A 22,079-nucleotide genomic window follows, 5' to 3' on the forward strand; every position below is an offset into this window, starting at 1 on the left:
GGTGGGTAAACTTGGGAAGAGGATGTGCATTAGCTCAGAACAGAGAGGATGGTAGTAGTAGAGATGAAGAGAAGATGGCAAATTTGAGTTACACTATATTTAAGAGGTAAAATTCATAGGTCTTGATAATGGAATGAAGTGGGAAATAAGGGAGATAAAGGTCATTCTTAGGTTTCTGTTTTGCACAGTTAGATAAATGGTTATATGATCCACTGAGGAAAGGCATATTCAAAGAGAATCAGGTTTGAAGATCATGTTTGTAGTTATGGAGAAATTGAATTTGAGGTGCCTTTGCAATATCTGAGAGGAAATAGGCAGTTGGGTACAAGCTTCTGGAACTCAGAAAAGAGTTTTGGGTTGGAGTTATAAATAAGAGCATCATCCGCATAAAAAGTGTATATTAGGACTCTTCTAGTTAAAAGCCACAGATGCCAACCCAAACTAGCTTAAGCAAAAAGAAAATATATTGGCTCATGTAACTGAAATGCCAAGGAGGCCTGAACCACATGCTCAAACTATATCATTAGAGCCGTCTTTTCTCTCCACATTCTTGGCTCATCTTTTCACTCTTATTGGCTTCAAGCTCATGTGGACTTTTTCCATGGGGCAACAAAGATGGCCCCCAGCAGCTGCAGGCTTAGAGCCTATAGTATCAGGACCCTGCCTCTCCCTTTACCCATATTAATTTCTTGATAATTGGCCTTTCTGGGATCACTTGTCCATTCGTGTGATACTTGTCAGTTCGGAGAGAGGCAGTTCCTGAAAGGAAAAGAGAGGTTCTGTCAACATTAAAAAAAAAAAAAAAAAAAAAAGAAAGAGATACTAGACAGGCAAAGACAATAGATATCCCTTACACATGGTAACTGAAACCATGACTTTCAATGAGCTTGCCTAAGGAGAGAGTATAAAGTGAGAAGACAGATTGAGACTGAGTCTTGAGGAATTTCAGTATTAACAGCAGAGTTTACAGTGTGAGTCCACGAAGGTGACTAAGTGGTGGCCAGAGTTAAAAGAAGAACCAAGAGAACATGGAATCATGGTAACCAAGTGAAAGGAGCATGCCTTAAAGATGAAAGGATTGGTTTTCTGTTCTTGATTGATGTGAAGTCATATAAAATGAGGGTTAAAAATGCCAGGAAGATAAAGTAACAGAGGTCATTGATAACCTTAGCAGATGTTTAATAAAGTAATAGACATGAAAAATTCTGATTGGAGTACACCAGGGTTTCCTTAACTTCGGCACTATTGATTTTGGGCTGGATAATTCTTCATTATTGGGGCTGTCCTGTGCATTGTGGGATGTTAGCAGCATCCCGGGCCTCTATTCATTAGATGCCAGTAGCATACCAGTTTTGACAATCAAAAATGTCTCCATAGTTATACTCCAATAAAGATGTTAAAAAAAAAATGTCTCCAGACATTACCAAATGTCCCTTGGGAGGCAAAATCACCTCCAGTTGAGAACGTTTTAAGTAGACTGGAGAAATTAAAGCCAGTATAACCAGCTCTTTTGAGGTAAGTGGCTGTGAAATTAAGGAGAGAGAGCAGTAACTGGAGAGGAAAACCAGGGCAAGGTAAGTTTTTTTGTTGTTGTTGTTTAAAAGATAAGATGTAAAGAAGATATTGAAGAAAGAAGTAATAAGCAGAGAGGGTGGGATCCAGAGCATTGGTGAAGGTATTAGTCCAGGAGAGGAGGGGGGACAACTATCTTTTTTAATAGGGGATAACAAAGAGAAGATAGGTAGTTAATCATATAGGTTTGTAAGTTTGGCATTGGAAGCATCTGATGACTTCTGTCTTTTTAGTGAAAGGAGACAAAACCATCTACTGAAAGTCAAGGGAGGTATAGAAAAGTCAGATGTTTGAGAAGATTTGAAATCATCTTTGTAGATAGTGAGAAATAGAATTTGACAAAAAATAAAGGCAGAATTACTGTCAGGTGGATGCTTATTTGAGGTAGATAAGCATTAATTTTGACAAAAGTTAAAGATCAGCTTTGTTGTGTGGTTTTCTCTAGGGACCTGAGTGCAGGAGTGGAGAAAGTAGATAACTGAATTCATCTGGGTTTGGGTTTTACTTGTGGAGTGTTAAAGGGGGAGAGAGAAGAGAGGAAGACAGAGAGAGAGATAGAGGTGTAGGTAGTTTTGGTTTCTATACTTGTTAAAAATGAGTTTGACCTTCTGCTAAAGGGTCACAGTCAAATTCAAGACCGTTGCCCTTAAATGTTATCTACATACAAATGAATAAATTACAAAAAGAAAATGAGTAATAAAGAATTTACGAGATATTTATAAAAACTAAAAATTAAAATAGGCAAAGGGTCTTAGGGTGTAGCAAAAGAGTTACAAGAAAGGAATATAAGTTGGATACGGAGGAACCTCATAACAAGGTTCAGAGTAAGATACTTGGGGTGGGAGAAGGTCCCATGAGCTAAAGAAGACAAGAAACTGGAAAGAAAGGGAATTGGTTCGTTTATCCACATGGACAATGAAGTCACCAAGGATAATGGCACAAACTGGGATAGAGAGAGAAGATTGCTAGGTGTCGAAGTCTTTTATGAATGCGATGGAATACTCAAGAGGTTTGTAGACGGTCATTAGAAAGGGAAGAAGAGCTGAATAAGATGGGCCTCAAAAAATAGGGGGAATTTTTTTTGTTTTTAAGAGAGCAAGGGATTAATAATTTGGAAGAGACAATGAGGAGTATACAGTGGATTCCACACTCTTCCTCTTTTGAGGATACAAAGGGCTGTGGGAGAATAAGCAATTACCCCCAGAGGGCTCTTGAAGAAGAGTCAGGGAGGTGTCAAAAGAATGCTCCGGAAAAGAGATTGAGTAATATGGGAATTTCATAGTCTTTACTGAACAAATCAATGGACGAGTTATAGTTTATAGGAAATACTTAAACATTTGACATTAAGAGCAGAATCATTTGTATGCTCTTATTCTTTTTCCCCAGTTACTTCATTTTTATTACTTCACATTTTCAGCAAATAAAGTTGCCAATAGAGTTTATTTAACATTAATATATTAACTTGATTTTTTGTCAAATAAATAGGGAATTCTCTTTAAATAACCATTTCCTCACTTCATGGCCAGTCTACGAGGAAAGGAAGCAAATTTCAGTGCATCCAGGTGTCATTTGCCAACCAGGCATGACGCTTAAAGGGAAGAGGATAGGCTGAGGGGGGGGGCAGCAGGTCATGGCAGTACACAGGGCTAGGCCAGGGCAGCCTTGGAGGTCAGGGCCCTTGTTTCCAGTCTACCCAGCAGCCCCCAAATGGCATAATGGCATGGACATGCATTTCCAGTTCTAATCCAAGAAGCCCTTTCTATTAGGAAGAGATACAGTGAAAGGAGAGAGAGCAAATTCCTGAAACACTAGCACGAAGGCAGGAGGGCTTTTGCCCCAGCCACGCTGCCTTGTTCCTGATGCCACCCAACCCCTGGCAGCTCATGTTAAAGCTCTAAAAGGTATTGTGCTACACAGAGGGAGCAATAGAATGACCAAGGACAGGAAAGGGAAGCGGGGGCAGGCAAGTGTGACTGCAGCTGGAATGTGGCTGGGAAGGGAATGTGGGCTGACAGTCTGGTGGGACAGTGGCCTTCCATGGCGAGGCACGGACCAGAGTGGAATGAATGTGAGTAAAGCCTGGCAGGGGACCCTGAGGAGAAGACATGTGGCTGGTCTGATGGAGATCATGAGGTTGAGTATAAAGTGGCTACCAAAATGAGGGAGTTGGACTGCAGTGGAAAAGGTGGATAGGGAGTCCCTCTGTGGGCCACTAGAGTAAAACAGGAACCCTGAGCTCCTGAGGAGAGCCCCAGAGACGGTGAGAGGGAAGCAGCTGAGTAGTGCCTGTGGGCTCTGAACTATCATGAGAAGCTGGGAGGCACCACTCCAGGGTCAAGGAGCCTCTCCCATTCTCAACACTAGTTCCTGGTAACTTTACAGGCACACCTGGAGGAACAACAAGACCTTCCCATTGCCTCCTCCAACCCTACATTCTGGGGTAGGAAAAGGCAATGGGTGGTAGGGGGCAGAGAGGTGTGAGAGGTCTATTGGGTCTTTTTACCTTCCAGGGAGGAGGTGGAGGCTGGTTTGTGGGCACGTAGGCATTGTGTGGGTTACCCAGGTTGTAATAGGCTCTAGCAGCTGCCTCTACAGCCTTGGCTTCAGCTGCAGGAGTGGAGGGAACATCAGGGCTGCTGATGGGAGGTTCCATGGCCCTAGGATAGGGTGGTGGCCACGGCTGCACCTATTCCATGGCCCTGTCCATCATGGAAGGTCCTGGATAGAAGCCAGGTGGTAGCCAGGAGGGCAGGAGTACATTCCATTGGTGACTGGCAGGGGAATTACATAAACCCTGCTGGGCACGTGAGTACCTGTAACCTTAGGCTCCACCGGAGGCTTCACCTCTGGAAGCTTGAGAAGCCACCTGTTAGCATCTGTTGTCCAAACTCAGTGGCATCCCCTGATGTAAAGATTATACAAAGCAGAGCCTGCCCAGCCACTTCCTGCTTCTGCCTTCACTGTTCTCTTGATTATCTTACACCAAACACAGCCTGCTTGATCTCACAGTCCTTCATCAGACTGCATGGCATTCTTCCCCTTAGAAAGAAATATGACAAGGGTAAGGGGTAAAATAGACAGTGCCCTTTTTGGCCCCTTTGAAGGCATCTGGCACATTCTTCATGTCATTAAACACAAGTTCTTACATGATCATAGGACATTAGGATGCTCTTCGTATTGTTGACGATCACTCTACTGCCCTCCGAGTGATTCTTGAGCTCCATAGTCTCTCTGTGTATTCTTATTCTGAAGCTCTCTTGCATAGCTGCTTTTCCATATCAGGTTACTGAATAATAACCTAATTTTGCCTTTTAGGGCTTTTATGGAATAAAAGAAGAAATCTTTCTCAGTATCCCTTGTGTCTTGGGCCAAAATGGTGTCTCAGATGTTGTGAAAGTTAACTTGAATTCTGAGGAGGAGGCCCTTTTAAAGAAGAGTGCAAACACACTTTGGGATGTCCAAAAAGACCTGATATTTTAAAACCTTTTAATGTTCCATGTTTTATAGAACAGAAGATAGTAGACTGTATATTTTACATTTTGAAAGTATTTTCACCTGATCTTTAAAAAATAAAAAAACATTGGACCTATGACATAACTCCAGCCTCTCAAGGCTAGAAAAAGGAAATGGTAAAGGAATTTCTCTATTTCTCTATTCTAATGATACTCAACCTGTACAGATGTAAGTTATACTTCCGAAGTATGTCATATATGTAAAAGTTGTCTTCAGGTTTAGTAGAATATGTGTAATAATCCATTTAATATAGAACTTATGATTCTTCTCATAAAACAACAAAATTTCTAGTACTGAAATTTCATTTTATGCTTTCTTCCATTAGGGCACCGGCATATTCACTTTATATTGCTTCATTAACTTTATGTGTTTATATATAATGTTTACTAAGTACTTATTTTTAAGACAATCTATATCAGAAGTAAAATAGAAATATAACTTCATGGTATAAAAAAATTAAATGAAATATCTTCAACCCTGCAAGTATTATACCAATTAATATAAACTCAAATAGTTGATTTGGTCCCTCTGTTGAAATACCACACAGGGAGTTTATACCATCCTCTAGGTTATTCGTTTAGCAAACTACTACTATGCTTGCTGTGTTATGGTTATGAGTTCAGTATGACATGATTTCTGCCCTCAAGTATTTCACAGTGAGTATTTAGGGTACCTCATCTAACTGGTTATTGATGGATGCTTGGTAACAGTCAATTGGCAGCTCCCTCTTGGTGTCCAAGGTAGGAGTGCATGTGCTTCCTACAAAAATATATATTTCCTTGATTCCATAAAGAATTTAAGGCAGCTATAGGAAATACACAGTGAAACAAAAACTAAAAAATCAGGACCAAGGTAATTTACAAATTAGACTAGGACAGGACCAGTGGGAAAAATTAGAAGGCATATATGCAGACCCTGAGGACTTACATGGCTCTAGTGGAGGCAAACCCATTTGGTCAGAGAGTTACGGTTCACTCTCTGTTATTCTTGCTATTTAATAGCTTTCATTTCAGTCATCTATTACTGAACATAATTAGTTTCCCATTATTTTGTTGTCTTTACTTTTTTTTCAACTCTTCCCTTGAATGTACAAAATATGGTCATGAGAGTTTAGTTAGGATGTGGGGGAGGGGAGTCTTCTGTGGATTTTGCCTTGTTTTAAGCTCCTCTCTTACACCAAATTAAAGCTTCATTTTAGGAGATCCTTGCAGAGATCAAAAAGCTGCAAAATATACTTTCTACAGGGAATATTCTAGGAAATAAAACTGTTGTACATCATGTGTTCTCAGCTGGAGCAATATTGCCCCAACGGGGTGAAAATTGGTTCTTGGGTGGGGGGTTGGTGAAAAAAATCTTTGATATTACAAGGGTTTGGCTCTCCAAAGCTCAACCCTACCAGACAAAAGTCTCACTCCATAATATTTAATCTCATGCTGTGGGGGCAAGTGAGGGAGCTGAACGATTAGGGTTAATGTCTGAAGAAGCTCTTGAGGGAAAGATAATGAAAAAAGGTTGAGAAACACTGCTCTACATTTTGTAAAAGAATTTGTCAGCTGTGTATTATGTTTTATGATTCACAAATGAGTAAGAAAACAGTTAATTGGGTAGAATGTGGTGGGAGGAGAAGTGGAAACCTTGGTTCATCCCAAATTAATGGATGAGAGGGGGATTTTATTAGATTCTACATTTAACGACTTCACAAATAATGAGTTGTAGAAATGGTTATCAATTAGCACTGCCCTGATCAAATTCTTAGGGTTTTGTATCTTATTTAAAAATCTCCTTTGCATAGAGGGTTTAAATTAAAAATTTTGTTTTTTCTACTTCAGCTCATATTTGGGTGGTAAACAGTAGCCCTGAGATCCCTTTCTCCCACAGCCCTGGTGAAAAATTCCCAATCAAGAGTCAAAAAGCCCTTATCCGATACATCTAGACAAGGTTTCGTTAGAAATAAATTTACTTGGGCTCCCTGGTGGATGGATTCTGGGCAAGCAACACTCTGTTCGATAGCTGAGTCCCTGTAGTTCAGTGTGCCTGCTGCACCTCGTGCGCTTGGAGCCCAAGGAGCCTCTCTGAAACCCGCCAGCCACAGGAACCTCAACCTGCAACAGGCAGCAGGCGCAGGTGCAGTGCCGCAGAGCTCGCCTGCAGGCCTCGCGCCTGCACCTGGCGCGCTTGGCTCCCGCGCGGTCCGCACGGGCTGGGCGCCGCCCTGCGCAGCCTCAGTAGCCAAAGGTTTTCCTCCTCTGAGCTTCAATCAGCTTTCCCTCTGCTTTCCTCCATTTTCTTCCTCTTCCTCCGGCGGCCATGAGCAGGGCCGCGGGAGTGCTGCGGGCTAGCGGGAGAGTGGGGGCCGCCGGAGTGTATGTTTTTTGCCTGGCATTGACTCTGTGTCCCCTGCAGGCGGCATGCATCCCGCTGAGGGGCGGCTGGCCCTTCAGCCGTGTGAGGGTGGCGAGAAGTACCGCGCGCCTGGACGTCCTAGGCCCGGAGACTGGGGACTCTGGGCTCGCGGACCCTGGGCTCAGTCCTGGAGCTAAGAGCCGGGGGAGGAGAAGAATGGGGGGGCGGAGGGAAGGAAGAGCAGAGGCTTCAGGGCAAAGGCTGAAATAACTTTACCAGTGGTAGGTCTCATTTTTGGTGGAGCAGACCCTTTTCCTTCCTTCACTCCCTCTCAACCCCTCTTCACTGGACCCACCTTCCTCCCCTTGGTTTGCCTCCTGGATGCTGGGCTGCTGCTGGCCAGAAATTATCCAGCTGCTTTGCTGGTCATCTTTGTCGTTCCCTGTGTGTCTGCAGCGCCTCCTTACCCACCGGGGCCCAGGAGTTTTCTATATGCGCCCTCTCACTACAGACCAATTCCAGATCAATCGGAAGTGGCTTTGTGGCTTTGCAGTTTTTCCTCAAGATGGCGACCGTCAAGCGTGAATTTAAGATTTTCGTTTCAGAAGAGGCCATTCATCCCAGTAAGGAAGTGGATCAGTTGCTATGGCCTGTGCTGTCAGCATCTTACTAAAAGTAAGTTATACACCATTCTCAACAAGTTAATCCAAATCAGCCCCTTAAGAAGAAAAAAATTAAGGTTAGGGGACCATATATAAGCGAATACGTGATAGTAGAAATTAGCTATGCCAGAGAGCCATTTGGGCATTTTGCCTTTAAATAAAAAGTTTTTTTCCATCTGCCTGTGCTGCCTTGCTCCATGGCTGCTTCCCAGCACAGTCAGCTGTAGCCCCGGGGAAGCACCTGTTGTCCAAGAGCAGTCAGTAGCTTGCCGCTTCAGCTCTGGACAAGTCTATCAAGTGCTTTGACACATTTAAGAAGCAAGTACATGGCATTTTCGGAAGGTAGCATGGTTCTCAAGTGAGTTACTGGTATTTTACATCAGCAAAATAACTCAATTTTTGACAGGTTACAAACAAAAAAACTTTCTCTTTATGCATTTTATTCTTTTAGAATAAAATACATGCTGCTGTAATAAAATTGCCTTTAATCACTTAACAAGCCTAACCTTGACTCAAGCAGTGAATGCCTGTAAATATAATAAATGAAAAAGCTAGTGTTTTTGTAACATAAAACAGTATCATTTATAGCTTGTCAATCGCATTTTGTCATCCAGCAAAAATAAAAAGCCTGGTAGAGAATTAAGTTATCTTCATACCTGCAAATGATGGAGGCTGTTTTTGTTAAGACTGTCAGAATTTACTAACCACAATTATGACATACAGTCCAAAGAATGCAGTCATCTCCTTATCATGTTAATTGTTCTCTTTTGAAGATGTGTTGTGTTGACTAATTGAACAATAATTCAAGTAGAGTGTCTCAGGAGAAACCACTTGAGCTCTGTCTTTGGAGTCTGGCTGGCGGCCCTGAGCATTACCAAAGGCTCTGACTCGCCCTGACTTTGTGTCGTCTTTTACAGGCCTCATCTTCTGCGCACGGCTTCATTCCCAGTGGGCTGGAAACAACCTAGGGTTGTGTTTTGTTTGGGAGTTGTTTGGTCAGGACCTTTTGAACATTAGTGTCCCAATGAAGTACTAGATATTATTTATGTAAGAATGAGTCTTTTTTAACAATAATATCCTTTCAGAAATTTCTAACTACTTTGTAACTGCATGACTTAACCTGGTGATAAAAGCAGTTATTAAAAATCTACCTTTTCCCCCACCCCCCAGAAAAAGTAAGTTATGTGCTCTGTGCCATTGGGTTAACCAAGTTTTCCTTAGTTGGAGGCAAGGCCACCACATATCGTTGTGCAGGTTGTGTCTAGTTCAAGAGGTGAGTGGGGGCCTATCCAGCCCCTGCTGGCTTAACCCAGAGGAACAGGTGCTCTTTTCTAATTGTTCCACCCAGAGGGGGCTGCTTTTTCTAGTTCTTATGATGGTATCCTATGTGTTAGAAGCGTCTCTATGTGAAAGCATGTTGACATTTCACTTTCACTCAATGTGGTGATACTATGAGGTCCCCCTTTGCTTGACTAGGAAACTCTGCTCACAAGTAAAACAACTGGAGAAATAGGTGGCAGAAAAAGAGTGTGCAACTTGTCAGTTGTGGTAGGTGTCCTACTAGTAACAAATACAATAATCTTTTTCCTTTAAAAATCTCTCTCCCATTTCCTGGTCTCTATTTTTATTTCCCTTCCTTCTTTATTCATGTTAGGTTAGTTTTAGCGTTTAGTTTTCTTAGTATTGATGTCGCTAATAAAGTTAGCGTCCACTTTTAATGGAGAGACACAGGACTAAAAAGATCTGACCCCTTGCTAAGAATATTACCCTGATCTGAACACATAACGTTTTGGTAAATCATAATAAACTCTTTTAGCTATGATTTGCTTTTATTAATGGAATATCTATAAGATTTCTTCAAGCTACCTTTCTGTAGCCTTTAATCCTGGCATGATTTATTGGATTTAAAGGATTAGGCCTGGATTTCACGTCTAAATGACATAAGGCACCGAGAGCGTCAGGTACTGTCCACTGCTGCTTCCGGCAATCATATGAATTCCTCATGACTCATTTTGTCCTACCAGCTGTAATGCCTTTGTCAGCAGTGTCCTCATTGCTAAGAAGAATACACATACATGAAAACCAACACATTTGTTTACAACATTGATTATAATGATAATAACAATATGCTTTGTATACATTATCTGACAGCCCTGAAAAGTAATTATTAGATCTATTTTATAGAGGAGAAAAAAGCCACAGACTGTCTCAAGTTGCATGAATAGATAAGTGTATACAGATAATATATACATGATACATTGTCATTAACTGAAGTCCATACTTTGGTTTTTACCTAACGTTCTTTTTCTGTTTTAGTATCCCTTCCAGGATACCACGTTACATTTAGTCATTCATGTCTCCTTAGACTCCTCTAGACCGTGACAATTTCTTTTTTAGGCTTTCCTTGTGTATTTTTTTTCCCCAGCCACGCCGCGCGGCTTGCAGGATCATAGTTGCCCAACCAGGGGTTGAACCCGGGCCCTGGCAGTGAAAGCACTGATTCCTAACCACTGGACCACCAGGGAATTCCTGAGGCTTTCCTTGTTTTTGATGACTTTGGCAGTTTTGAGGAGTACTGGTCAGATATTTTGTAGAATGCTCCTCTATTGGAATTTGTCTGGTGTTTTTCTCATGGTTAGACTGAAATAATGGATTTTGGGGAGGAAGACACAGAGGTTAGGTAGCATTTTCATCACATCATTTCCAGAGTACATACTATCAACATGATTTATTACAGTTGATGTTGACCTCAGTCACTTGCTGAGGTAGTGTTAGGTTTCTCTACTGTAAAGTTACTCTTTTTTCCATCTTTCCATGCTGTGCTCTTTGGAAGGAAGTCTCTATGTACAGCCCACACTTAGGGAGTGGGGAGTTACGTTCCCTCTCCTTGGGAGTAGAGTATCTTCATAAATTATTTGGGATTCTTCTGCATGGGAGATTTGTCTTTTCTCTCCTTTTTATTAATTCATTCAGTCATTTACTAATATCAGTATGGGCTCATGAATTTTATTTTGTATTTTGGGTTATAATTAAGTGCATCTTTATTTTGTTTCTCAAGTTGTTCCAGCTTTGGCCATTGGGAGCTCATTCAGTTGACTACTGTGTCCCTTTGACATACCCCCATCAACATAGGGTTTTTGTTTAGTTTGAGCACTTCTCTAGTTTCTGGCATATAAGATCTTTCAGCTTCTTCTTGTTGTATATTTTCTGCTTCAGTCGTAAATCAGCCTTTTTTTTTCCCCAAGGAGCCCTGATTCCTTTTATTGGAGTATGATATTATAACCCAAGATCGGAGTGCTAGGTGTGCTCGTTTCTACACAGAACATTTTAAACACTATGTTTCAAAGGTAATTTTGTCAATAGTGTGATTCTGCTCCATGCTACTATAATCTCTGTAAATAATTTAGAGTATCCAGAAAGCATTGGCATCTCATTAAGCAACAACCTTTTCCTTGTGATACAGTTTAGACTTCTAGGCTAATAAATTATAATCAAGTTTAAAGTGCTTGGCTTTGAATTTCCATTAGTTAGTATAAAGTAAAAAGATCCAACAATATAAGTTGGACATGTACTTAAATTATGGATACTTGATCATTTATTTCTAAGTACTAGCTCAAAGCCTTGGTTTTTTTCAGTGAAGATTTTAATAATATATAATAAAGATAATATGTAGTTATTTACAACATTATTTTTCAAAAGGTAATACATTCACAAGGTTAAAAAATAAAAGTAATATAAAAAGATATACATAATATGTATAGCTGATTCACTTTGTTATAAAGCAGAAACTAACACACCATTGTAAACCAATTATACTCCAATAAAGATGTTTAAAAAAAAAAAAAGATATACATAGAGAAGTCACACTTTCATCCTGTTTCCATCCAACCTTTCCCCTAAATTCCACTTTAGGAAACCATTTGTCAGTTTCTTGTGTATCCGCTAGAGTTTCTTTTGCAAATACAATATATAATTTTCCTCCTTTATTACATATGAAGTAGCATGCTAGAAATATATAGTACTATTTTCCTCCTTTATTACATATGAAGTAGCATGCTAGAAATATATAGTACTGATTCCTTTTTGCATGTAACATTGCTTGATTAAAGAACTATAAAATTTTAGAGTTGGAAAGGGCCCTATGTTTTAATCTATTTATTCAAAAAACTTTTATTGAGCGTCTATGTGCCAGGTTAATGCTAAGCACCAGATGAGTGAAAATGAATGACTTCCTCTTCTCTAGGAGCTAGTAGTCCGGTGAGAAATTCCTTCTCCAGAATCCCTTCTTTATCATTGTGCAGCCTCAGCTTAAATTGAAGAGGTGTTCACTACCTTCAGAGACTGTTCTGTTTATTAAATGGCTTCTCTGTTTGGTTTCCTAATTGTGAGCTGAAGCTTTCCTCCTTGTAGCTTGTATCTCTTCTAGTTTGGACTTTTATATCATGATGAAATGTTGAACAGATTCATTATGTCTTCCCTGAGTCTGGTAATTCATAAGGTAGATATAGATTGCCAGTATAAGAATTTTCTTTCATTCTCCAGTTAATCCAGACGCCCCCCTCTCCCACTTGACTAATGTCTTGTTAGGGCTTGAGTGATGAACTTGCCTTTGTGGATGCTGATGAAGGCAAATTAATGGGTGAGACAGTGGGTCTGTAACATGGCAGCCCTTTCATGAAAATCCTAAATATTTTTTCCAGCAAAGGTTACTGTCATAGCTAAATACTATAAATATTCTAATAGTACATTAATAAATATCTAAGAAAATCATATCTTTATATCATGACTTCCCCAATTGTTATAAAGTTGGTTGCTCCCTACCCTGTAGTCTCATAACATGTTCAGATTTCATTAGGTTATACTTAATTTGTCTACAGGGCTTTCTACAGCACCAGAGTGAGTTCCTGTGAGCAGCAGTAATAGTAATTATCATGACAGTAATCATTAATTGATTGCCCATTTTGTGCCAGCCACTGAGCTAAAGCACTTTATTTTATTTAATAACCTCAGCACAATTCTATGATGTTTCACAGATGATGCACCTGCACATCAAGGTTAAATAAAAGTGATGGAGTAAGAATTTGATCCCTTTGTTTTAACTCAAAAGCCTAAGCTCTTAACTACTGTACTTTATTTACTTGGCTCCCAGGAGGTAATTGTATGAACAAATGAATGAACCAATATATCCCTGTTCAAGGGTCTTTTCATACCACATCTATTTCTAAGTAAACATTCTCATTTACCAGAACAATGTTCATTTTGACCTTTTATTCTATAAAGTGCAAGAGGTATGTATGTTAGGAGGTTGTTAAAACAAATGTACAAGGAAAATTTAGTACTAATTTCCTGAAATTAAGAGTGCTATGGGCATAGTAGAAGATCTAAGGGAGCTCACTCTTTAGTAAAAAGTGTGGTGATTGAGCTGAACAGGAAACGTGTACTCAAATTTTAGATGTTTTCTCCTGTAATGTTTTCTATTCCAATCTTTCCCCAGATTATTTTGTCACTGCAAACTCAACATAGTGATTATCACAGCAGGTGCAGGCCAGATAAAGAGAAACATACCTTAATTTAATCCAGAGAAATGTGTCCATGTTTAAATTAATGATTTCCAGTATTATCTAACACAGTCTCCACTGCAAAGTGATTATTGTTTCCAATCCAGGTCACCTTTATTTTGGCTGTTCAGTGAATAATAATTTTTTGTGTGTGTGGGGGTGCGTTTAGTAACTTGGTAGAGAAAAATAATGGGTATTAAACTCTAAACTACCGATATAGCCAGAATCGCTTCCTGTTTTGTTAATTTAACATGTATTTTGCATAATCAGTGTGTGTACCATAATGAAGATTTCTTTAAATACTAGCGTATATGAAAAGATAATTTGCTGAATCGTAGTGTGTAAATCCAAGTTTTACAAACTAAAGACTTTCATATCTGAGCTGTTTTCCAGATTGCTGAGGGTGCTGAAGTGAAAGCACAATACGTTATTGACTGACCCTCCAAGATTGTACTAGACTCCTCACTGGTGCATGCACAAAGTGGACAAATTTAAGATATACTTTGGAAATAAAACATGCAGGACCACTGACAGATTTTGTATAGTGAGGGACAGGGAAGAGTAAAAAATGACTTCTGGATTTTTACCTTGAGCGATTGATTGGATGGTAGTTCCATTTATCTGAATTGTGATGCTTTCAAGGAGGTGGGAGTCAGTGAAGGAAGTAGGAGGGAGTGTTGAGTTTAGGGGAGAAAAACCAAGATTTCCAATTGGGACATGTTAAATTTAAGATATCTGAAAAGATACTCAAGAGGAGATATCAAACAGGTAGCTGGTAGCTGATTATGAGTCTGGAGCTCAGAAATCTAGGTTGTGATATTCAGCCAAATTACTGTATTTTATAAAAATAAATTTATTTATTTATTTATTTATTTATTTATTTATTTTTGGCTACATTGGGTTTTTGTTGCTGCACGTGGGCTTTCTCTAGTTGCGGCGAGTGGGGGCTACTCTTCGTTGCGGTGTGTGGGCTTCTCACTGCGGTGGCTTCTCTTGTTGCAGAGCACGGGCTCTAGGCGCACGGGCTTCAGTAGTTGTGGCACATGGGCTCAGTAGTTGTGGCTCGTAGGCTCAGTAGCTGTGGCTCACGGGCTTAGTTGCTCTGCAGCACGTGGGATCTTCCCAGGCCAGGGCTCGAACCCGTGTTCCCTGCATTGGCAGGCGGATTCTTCACCACTGAGCCACCAGGGAAACCCACTCTCAGCACTTCTATTCAACGTAGTATTGAAGTCCCAGCCACAGCAATTAGACAAGAAAAAGAAATAAAAGGTATGCAGATTGGAAGGGAACAGGTAAAACTGTCACTATTTGCAGATGACATGATACTCTATGTAGAGAATAATAAAGACCACACAAAAACTATTAGAACTAACAAATGAATTCAGCAAGGTAGCAGGATACAAGTTAATATACAGAAATCAGTTACATTTCTCTACACTAACAATCAAATATCAGAGAAAGTTAAAAAAAATCCTGTTTAAAATTACGTTTAAAAAAAAACCCGGGACTTCCCTGGCGGTCCAGTGGTTAAGACTCCGCGCTTCCTTGGCCCGGGGCAGGGTGCAGGGGACAGGGGTTCGATGCCTGGTCGGGAACTAAGATACCGCATGCCGCGCAGCATGGCCAAAAATAAAATAAGATAAAAAAATAAAAATAAAAAAAACCCCTAGGAAGGGCTTCCCTGGTGGCGCAGTGGTTGAGAGTCCACCTGCCAATGCAGGGGACGCGGGTTCGAGCCCTGGTCTGGGAAGGTCCCGCGTGCTGCGGAGCAACTGGGCCCGTGGGCCACGACTGCTGAGCCTGCGCGTCTGGAGCCTGTACTCCGCAACGGGAGAGGCCGCGATAGTGGGAGGCCCGTGCACCGTGATGAAGAGTGGCCCCTGCTTGCCACAACTAGGGAGGGCCCTCGCACAGAGGCGAGGACCCAACACAGCCAAAAATAAATAAATAAATTAATTAATTAATTTAAAAAAAAAAAAAAGAAAAAAAAAAAAAAACCCCTAGGAATAAACCAAGGAAGTGAAAGACCTATATACCTATATGCTGAAAACCATAAAACATTGATAGAGGAAATCAAAAAATGATTCAAAGAAATGGAAAGCTATCCCATGCTCTTGGATTGGAAGAATTAATATTGTTAAAATGGCCATACTACCAAAGCAAGCTACAGATATAATGTAATCCCTGTCAAATTACCCATGACATTTTTCATAGAACTAGAACAAATAATCCTAAAATTTATATGGAACCATAAAAGACCCAGAATTGCCAAAGCAATCCTGAGGAAAAAGAACAAAGCAGGAGGCATAACCCTCCCAGACTTCAGACAGTACTGCAAAGCGACAGTAATCAAAACAGTGTGGTATTGGCCCAAAAACAGACATATGAATCAATGGAACAGAATAGAGAGCCCAGAAATAAACCCACACACACATGGTCAATTAATCTATGACAAAAGAGGCAAGATTATACAGTGAGGAAAAGACAGTCTCTTTAGCAAGTGGTGTTGGGAAAGGTTGACAGCTGCATGGAAATCAGTGAAGTTAGAACACAGCCTTACACCATACACAAAAATAAACTCAAATGGCTTAAAGACTAAAATATAAGACATGACACCATAAAACTCCTAGAAGAGAACATAGGCAAAGCATTCTCTGACATAGATCATACCAGTGTTTTCTTAGGTCAGTCTACCAAGGCAATAGAGATAAAAGCGAAAATAAATAAATGGGACCTAATCAAACTTAAAGTCTTTTGCACAGCAAAGGAAACCATCAACAAAAAGACAATCTATGGACCAGAAGGAAATATCTGCAAATGATGTGACCGACAAGGGCTTAATTTCCAAACTATAGAAACAGCCGGGGCTTCCCTGGTGGCGCAGCGGTTGAGAATCTGCCTGACAATGCAGGGGACACGGGTTCGAGCCCTGGTCTGGGAAGATCCCACATGCCGCGGAGCAACTAGGCCCGTGAGCCACAATTACTGAGCCTGCGCGTCTGGAGCCTGTGCTCCGCAACAAGAGAGGCCGCGATAGTGAGAGGCCCGCGCACCGCGATGAAGAGTGGCCCCCGCTTGCCGCAACTAGAGAAAGCCCTCGCACAGAAACAAAGACCCAACACAGCCATAAATAAATAAAAATAAATAAATAAAATTAAAAAAAAACAAAAACAGCTTATACAACTCAATAACAAAACAACAAACAACCCAATCAGAAATTGGGCAGAAGGCCTAAGTAGACATTTCTCCAAAGAAGACATACAGATGGCCAATAGGCAGGCACATGAAAAGACACTTAACATCACTAATCATCAGAGAAATGCAAATCAAAATGACAATGAGATATCACCTCACACCGGCCAGAATGGCTGTTATTAAAATGTCTGCAAATAACATGTTGAGAGGGTGTGGAGAAAAGGGAACCCTCCTACACTGTTGATGGGGATGTCAGTTGGTGCAGCCATTATGGAAAACAGAATGGAGGTTCCTCAAAAAACTAAAAATAGAGTTGCCATATGATCCAGCAATTCTACTCCTGGGCATATATCCAGAGAAAACTATAATTTGAAAAGATGCATGCACCCCTATGTTCACAGCAGCACTATTTACAATAGCCAAGACATGGAAACAACCTAAATATCCACTGCAGATGAATGGATAAAGATGATGTGGTGTGTGTGTGTGTGTGTGTGTATGTATGAAATAAAGAGTGAAATAATGCCAACATGGATGGACCTAGAGATTATCATACTGAGTGAATCGTTTAAGAAGATATGGCACATATATACAATGGAATATTACTCAGCCCTAAAAAAGAATGAAGTATTGCCATTTGCAGCAACATGGATGGACCTAGAAGAATATCATACTACGTGAAGTAAGTCAGACAGAGAAAGACAAATATTATATCACTCCTATATGGAATCTAAAAGAAATGATATAAATGAACTTATTTACAAAACAGAAATAGACTCACAGACATAGAAAACAAACTTACGGTTACCAAAGGGGAGAGGGAGGTAGGGAGGGATAAATAAGGATATGGGATTAACAGATACAAACTACTATACATAAAATAGATAAGCAACAAGGATTTACGGTATAGTGCAGGGAACTATATTCAATATCTTTTAATAACCTATGATGGAACACAATTTGAAAAAATACATATATACATCTGAATTACTTTCTGTACACCTGAAACTAACACAATATTGTAAATCAACTATACTTCAATTAAAAAAAAATTAAAATAGGATAATGACCCCAAAATACAGATAGTACTAAAAAAAAAAAAAAAAAAGTGTGTCTCTTCTAGTGAGCAATATAGTTAGATCTCATTTTATGCAGTGTGAAAATCTCTGCCTTTTGAGTGGACTGTTTATTCACATTTACTGTTACTGTGATATGTTTGGATTTATGCCTTGTCATTTTGCTGTTTCTGTATGTCTTGTGTCTTCTTTTGTTCCTTGGTTTCTCCTTTACTGTCTTTTTTTGCATTTTCTAAAGTACCATTTTAATTATTTAATTTTAAATTATGTTTTTTGAAGGTTTTTTTTTAGTGGTTGCTCTTGGAGTTACAATATCAGCTTAAGGTACCTGGATGTACTTCACATTTTTGCACACTTAATTCCAATAAAATATAGAAACTTTGCTCCATTGTAGCATCAATCCCTCGCCCATTTTTGTGCTATTATTGTTGTATATGTCTATACGTATTAAAAATTCAACAATAGTGTTATAATTATTGCTTTATATAATCTTAAGTCTTTTGTAGAAGCTAAGAGAAGACAAAAATATATTTATGAATTTTTTTTATATTAACCTTATTTTTCACTTTTGGTATTCATTTCTTTGTCTAGATTTGAGTTACTGTCTGGTGTCACTTCCTTGCTCTACTCTAGTATCTTTCCCTTCCTCTTCTGGTTGTTATTGTCAAATACCTTCTATCTGTATATCTTGTAGGCCCAACAATAAATTTTATATAGTTTTATGCAGTTGTGTTTTAAATAAGAGGTAGGTGTATGTGTGTGTATGTATGTATACACACACACACACACACACACACACACACACACACACACATTTATATAAATAAATTATATTTCACTATTACCAGTGCTCCTTTCTTCATGTTGGTATGAATTGCTGCGTGGTATCACTTCCTTTCAGCCTGAAGAAACTTCTTCAGTATCTGTTGTAAGGCAGGTCGGCTGCTAGCAGTGAATTCTCTCAATGTTTATTTATTTGGGAATGTCTTTATTCTGCCTTCATTTTTGAAATATGGATTTGCTACATATAGTACTCTTGGTTGAGTTTCTCTTCCAGCACTTTGAATGTCATTCAACTGTCTTCTGGCCTCCATTGCTTCAGATTAGAAGTTAGCTGTTAACTTATTTTGGTTCTCTGGTATGCAGTGAGTCTGTTTTCTCCTACTATTTCCAATATTTTTTCTGTGGCTTTTGACAGTTCAACTATGGTGTGTCTAAGTAAGAATCCCTTTCAGTATATCCTACCTGGAGTTCCTTAAACTTCTTGAATGTGCAGATTAATGTTTTTCATATTTGGGAAGTTTCACCCATTATTTCTTTGAATGTGTTTGCTCCTTTCCTCTCCTTCTGGTACTACTATAACGCATGTTGGTGTGTTTAATGGTCCCCCACAAGTTCTGTTATTTCTTGTTTTCTTTCTGATCTTTAATTTCTATAGTTTACAAATTACCAGACATTTTCTATGAGACAAACCTACCATCTCCAAATAAGGCCTTTTTTCTATACTTAAGACCTTTATCTTTTTCCTGTCCTATTGCATTGGCTAGGAGGATCTCCAGTAAGATGTTAAATAGAAACAGTGATAGTGGGTGTATCCTTGTCTTGTTCCTGACTGTAATGAAAATACTTCTAAATTTTCTTCATTATTTGTGATGTTTGTTTTGGATTTTTGATAGATACCTTTTTAGGTTAAGTTTCCTTTTCTTCTTAGATGGTTGAGTTTTACTTTTATTAAACCCTAATGGATTTGGAATTTCATCAGGTTTTTGTACAATTCAAATGATCTTTTTCTTTAAATCTCACATAGTGTAATATATTAATAGATTTTCTGATATTGAACCATCTTTGCATTTCTGGGCTAAAACTTACTTGGTCATGAAGTAGTTTTCAAAAACCCCACTTAAGTATATTTGCTAATATTTTATTTAGTACTTGTGTATCTGTGTAAATAAATAATATGAGTTTACTATTTTTTATCTGGTCTTTTGCTCAGTTTCGGTATCAAGGTTTTACTATATCCCCACCAAAAAATTTTTTCTGTTATCTAATAAAATAGGTTGCATAAGAACAAACTGTTCCTTGAAATTTTGATATAACTTGTTTGTAAAACAGTTGAAAGGGTGAGGGGCTAGATTTTTGTTAAAAGTTCATTAATGTAATTTGTTTATTCAGAGTTTCCATTTCTTCTTAAGTCATTTTAGGAAGTTTTCTAGCTGTCCATTTCATCCAAGTTTTATACTGGCATGTGTTTCATATTTTATGACTTTCTAAACCTTTACTGTATTTCTGCTTACCTCTCCTGTTTCCTAATATTATTTGTTGGGGACATTGTGCCCTCGTTTTGCTAGATATTCCTCTAACTTATTAGTCCTCCTCTCCCCAAGAATTACTTTCTATTTTATTGATACTGATGTTTTTAATCTTACTACTTTCTGCTTATTTTTTAAAACTTCCTTTTACTTTATGGTTAGTAACTCTTATCCTTGATCTTTTTTGTTTTTAAAAAAATGCATTTAAGAATATAAACTTAACAGTAAGTACCACTTTTTGTTTTGTTTTGTGGCACTTTTATTGTCATTCAGGTATAAGTATTTTGTAATTCCTAGTTTTATTTTCTCTTTAACTCAGCAAGTTAAGAGTATGCTTTTAGCTTTGAAACATTTTAAAATTTGTTATATTGTGGTTGATTCTAACATAGCTCAATTGAGATCAGAGAAATGCGGGTTAACATCCACTCTTTGAAATCTGTTAAGGCTTCCTTTGTGACCTAGTTAATACAGTTTTTGTAAATGTTCCTTTATGTATTTGGGGGGGGGGAATAGACTTAATTGGAGGATCTTTCTATATCCATTCACACTTATTGATTTGGTTTAGTTTTACTAAATTACAAATTTTTAATTAATTATTACTGATCTGTCAGTTTCTGATAAAGGTAGTTACTCAAATCCACCTAGCGTTTCCCAATTTTTTTCCAATATATTTTGAGGCCATTTCAATGAGTTGCATCTAAGTTCATGATTATTATGTACTGTTGGATTGTTTCATATATTATGTAGTATCTCTGTGTATCCTTAGTAATGCTTTTTTATTGTTGAAATTCTCTTGTTTGCCATTACTGTATCTGCACTAACTTTCTGGCTAATAGTTACCACTTTTTAAATTCAATGAGAAAAAAATTCTGATAAAATAATGTTTAAAATAGTTCACATACCCAAAACATCAGACTATGCCAAATTTTCTTCCCTTGCCTAGTGGGACTAAGGCCTGATTATGTTTTGCCTGACAGTTACATTCCATGTATACTTGTTTCTCTGTTTCCCTTAACTAAGATTTTTGCTCTAAATGGATTATTCTCTGAGAAAAATTATTTCAAAGAAAGACTTGATAAGGGATATTGATTTGTGTTTAAATTTTAATGGCATGAATGAATGTGTGTGTTTCTGCACAAAAGTCTATACAAAGTAGCGACAAAAGTTTGTCATAATTTATTTCTGTTGGGTAGATATTGTTGAAACTATGGTGTAACTGGAGTTGGATAGAGAACTGTTTTTTTCCCCCCAACAAAACATCAGACTTAGTTTTAATTTAGATAAATGTAAAAAAGTTTATCATTTAAAGTGAGAACTTTTTCTGACTTGAATTTTTTCTTCTCAGTGGGTATCTTAACTTTGTAGCATGGAAGTTAAGAGCATTTCCCCAAAACTGTAGTTATTGGGAGTGGCTGTAATCTGGCCACTGCCCCTTTCCATTTCTTGACTGGGCAGAGGCTTGGTGTCCACTCTGAAAGCTGTCATGGTTTGTCCTTTTAGAGCACAGAGACTCAAGTGGTAAGCCTAAGAGTACCACTGAGCTGTGCACACTCTCTGAAATATATTTCAGATCATATATTTAATCATAAAGTAAAATACCTCCTGGGTGAAAGGACTTTTATTCTACTTTAGGTCCTTTTAGTAGTGTTTTAATTTTTAGCACATTATTTTTATAATAAAATAACTTACCAGAAATACAAGTTTGAAAAAAATGAGAATGTTACTACAATCCTACATATATGTACAATTAAGATTATAAGACTTTAACACAGCGCTAAGTAACAAGATGTAGTTTACATTTAACTTAGGATACTCTAGTTCAGAAAGGTCAGTATTGTAATTCAGGTAACA

The 22,079-nt window shown here is 38.6% G+C and overlaps 1 protein-coding gene and 1 pseudogene across 2 annotated transcripts in view; one reads left to right on the plus strand and one right to left on the minus strand.

The window, feature by feature from the left end:
• Nucleotides 1-22,079, plus strand: part of LOC309667794 (L-lactate dehydrogenase C chain) — a 63,558-nt gene that overhangs the window by 38,140 nt on the left and 3,339 nt on the right. Inside the window, exon 7 of the mRNA XM_082476774.1 lies at nt 4,888-8,448. Within this exon, the coding sequence (XP_082332900.1) occupies nt 4,888-5,052 (165 nt within the window). The 3' untranslated portion in view covers nt 5,053-8,448. The remainder of the gene's footprint in view (nt 1-4,887; nt 8,449-22,079) is intronic.
• LOC309667769 (WW domain-binding protein 2 pseudogene) lies at nt 231-4,994 on the minus strand (annotated as a pseudogene). Its single transcript has one exon. The product of its transcript is annotated as a WW domain-binding protein 2 pseudogene (transcript).

This window comes from Balaenoptera physalus (genome assembly GCF_965194825.1).
Source record: "Balaenoptera physalus genome assembly, chromosome: 10".
Taxonomy (NCBI): domain Eukaryota; kingdom Metazoa; phylum Chordata; class Mammalia; order Artiodactyla; family Balaenopteridae; genus Balaenoptera; species Balaenoptera physalus.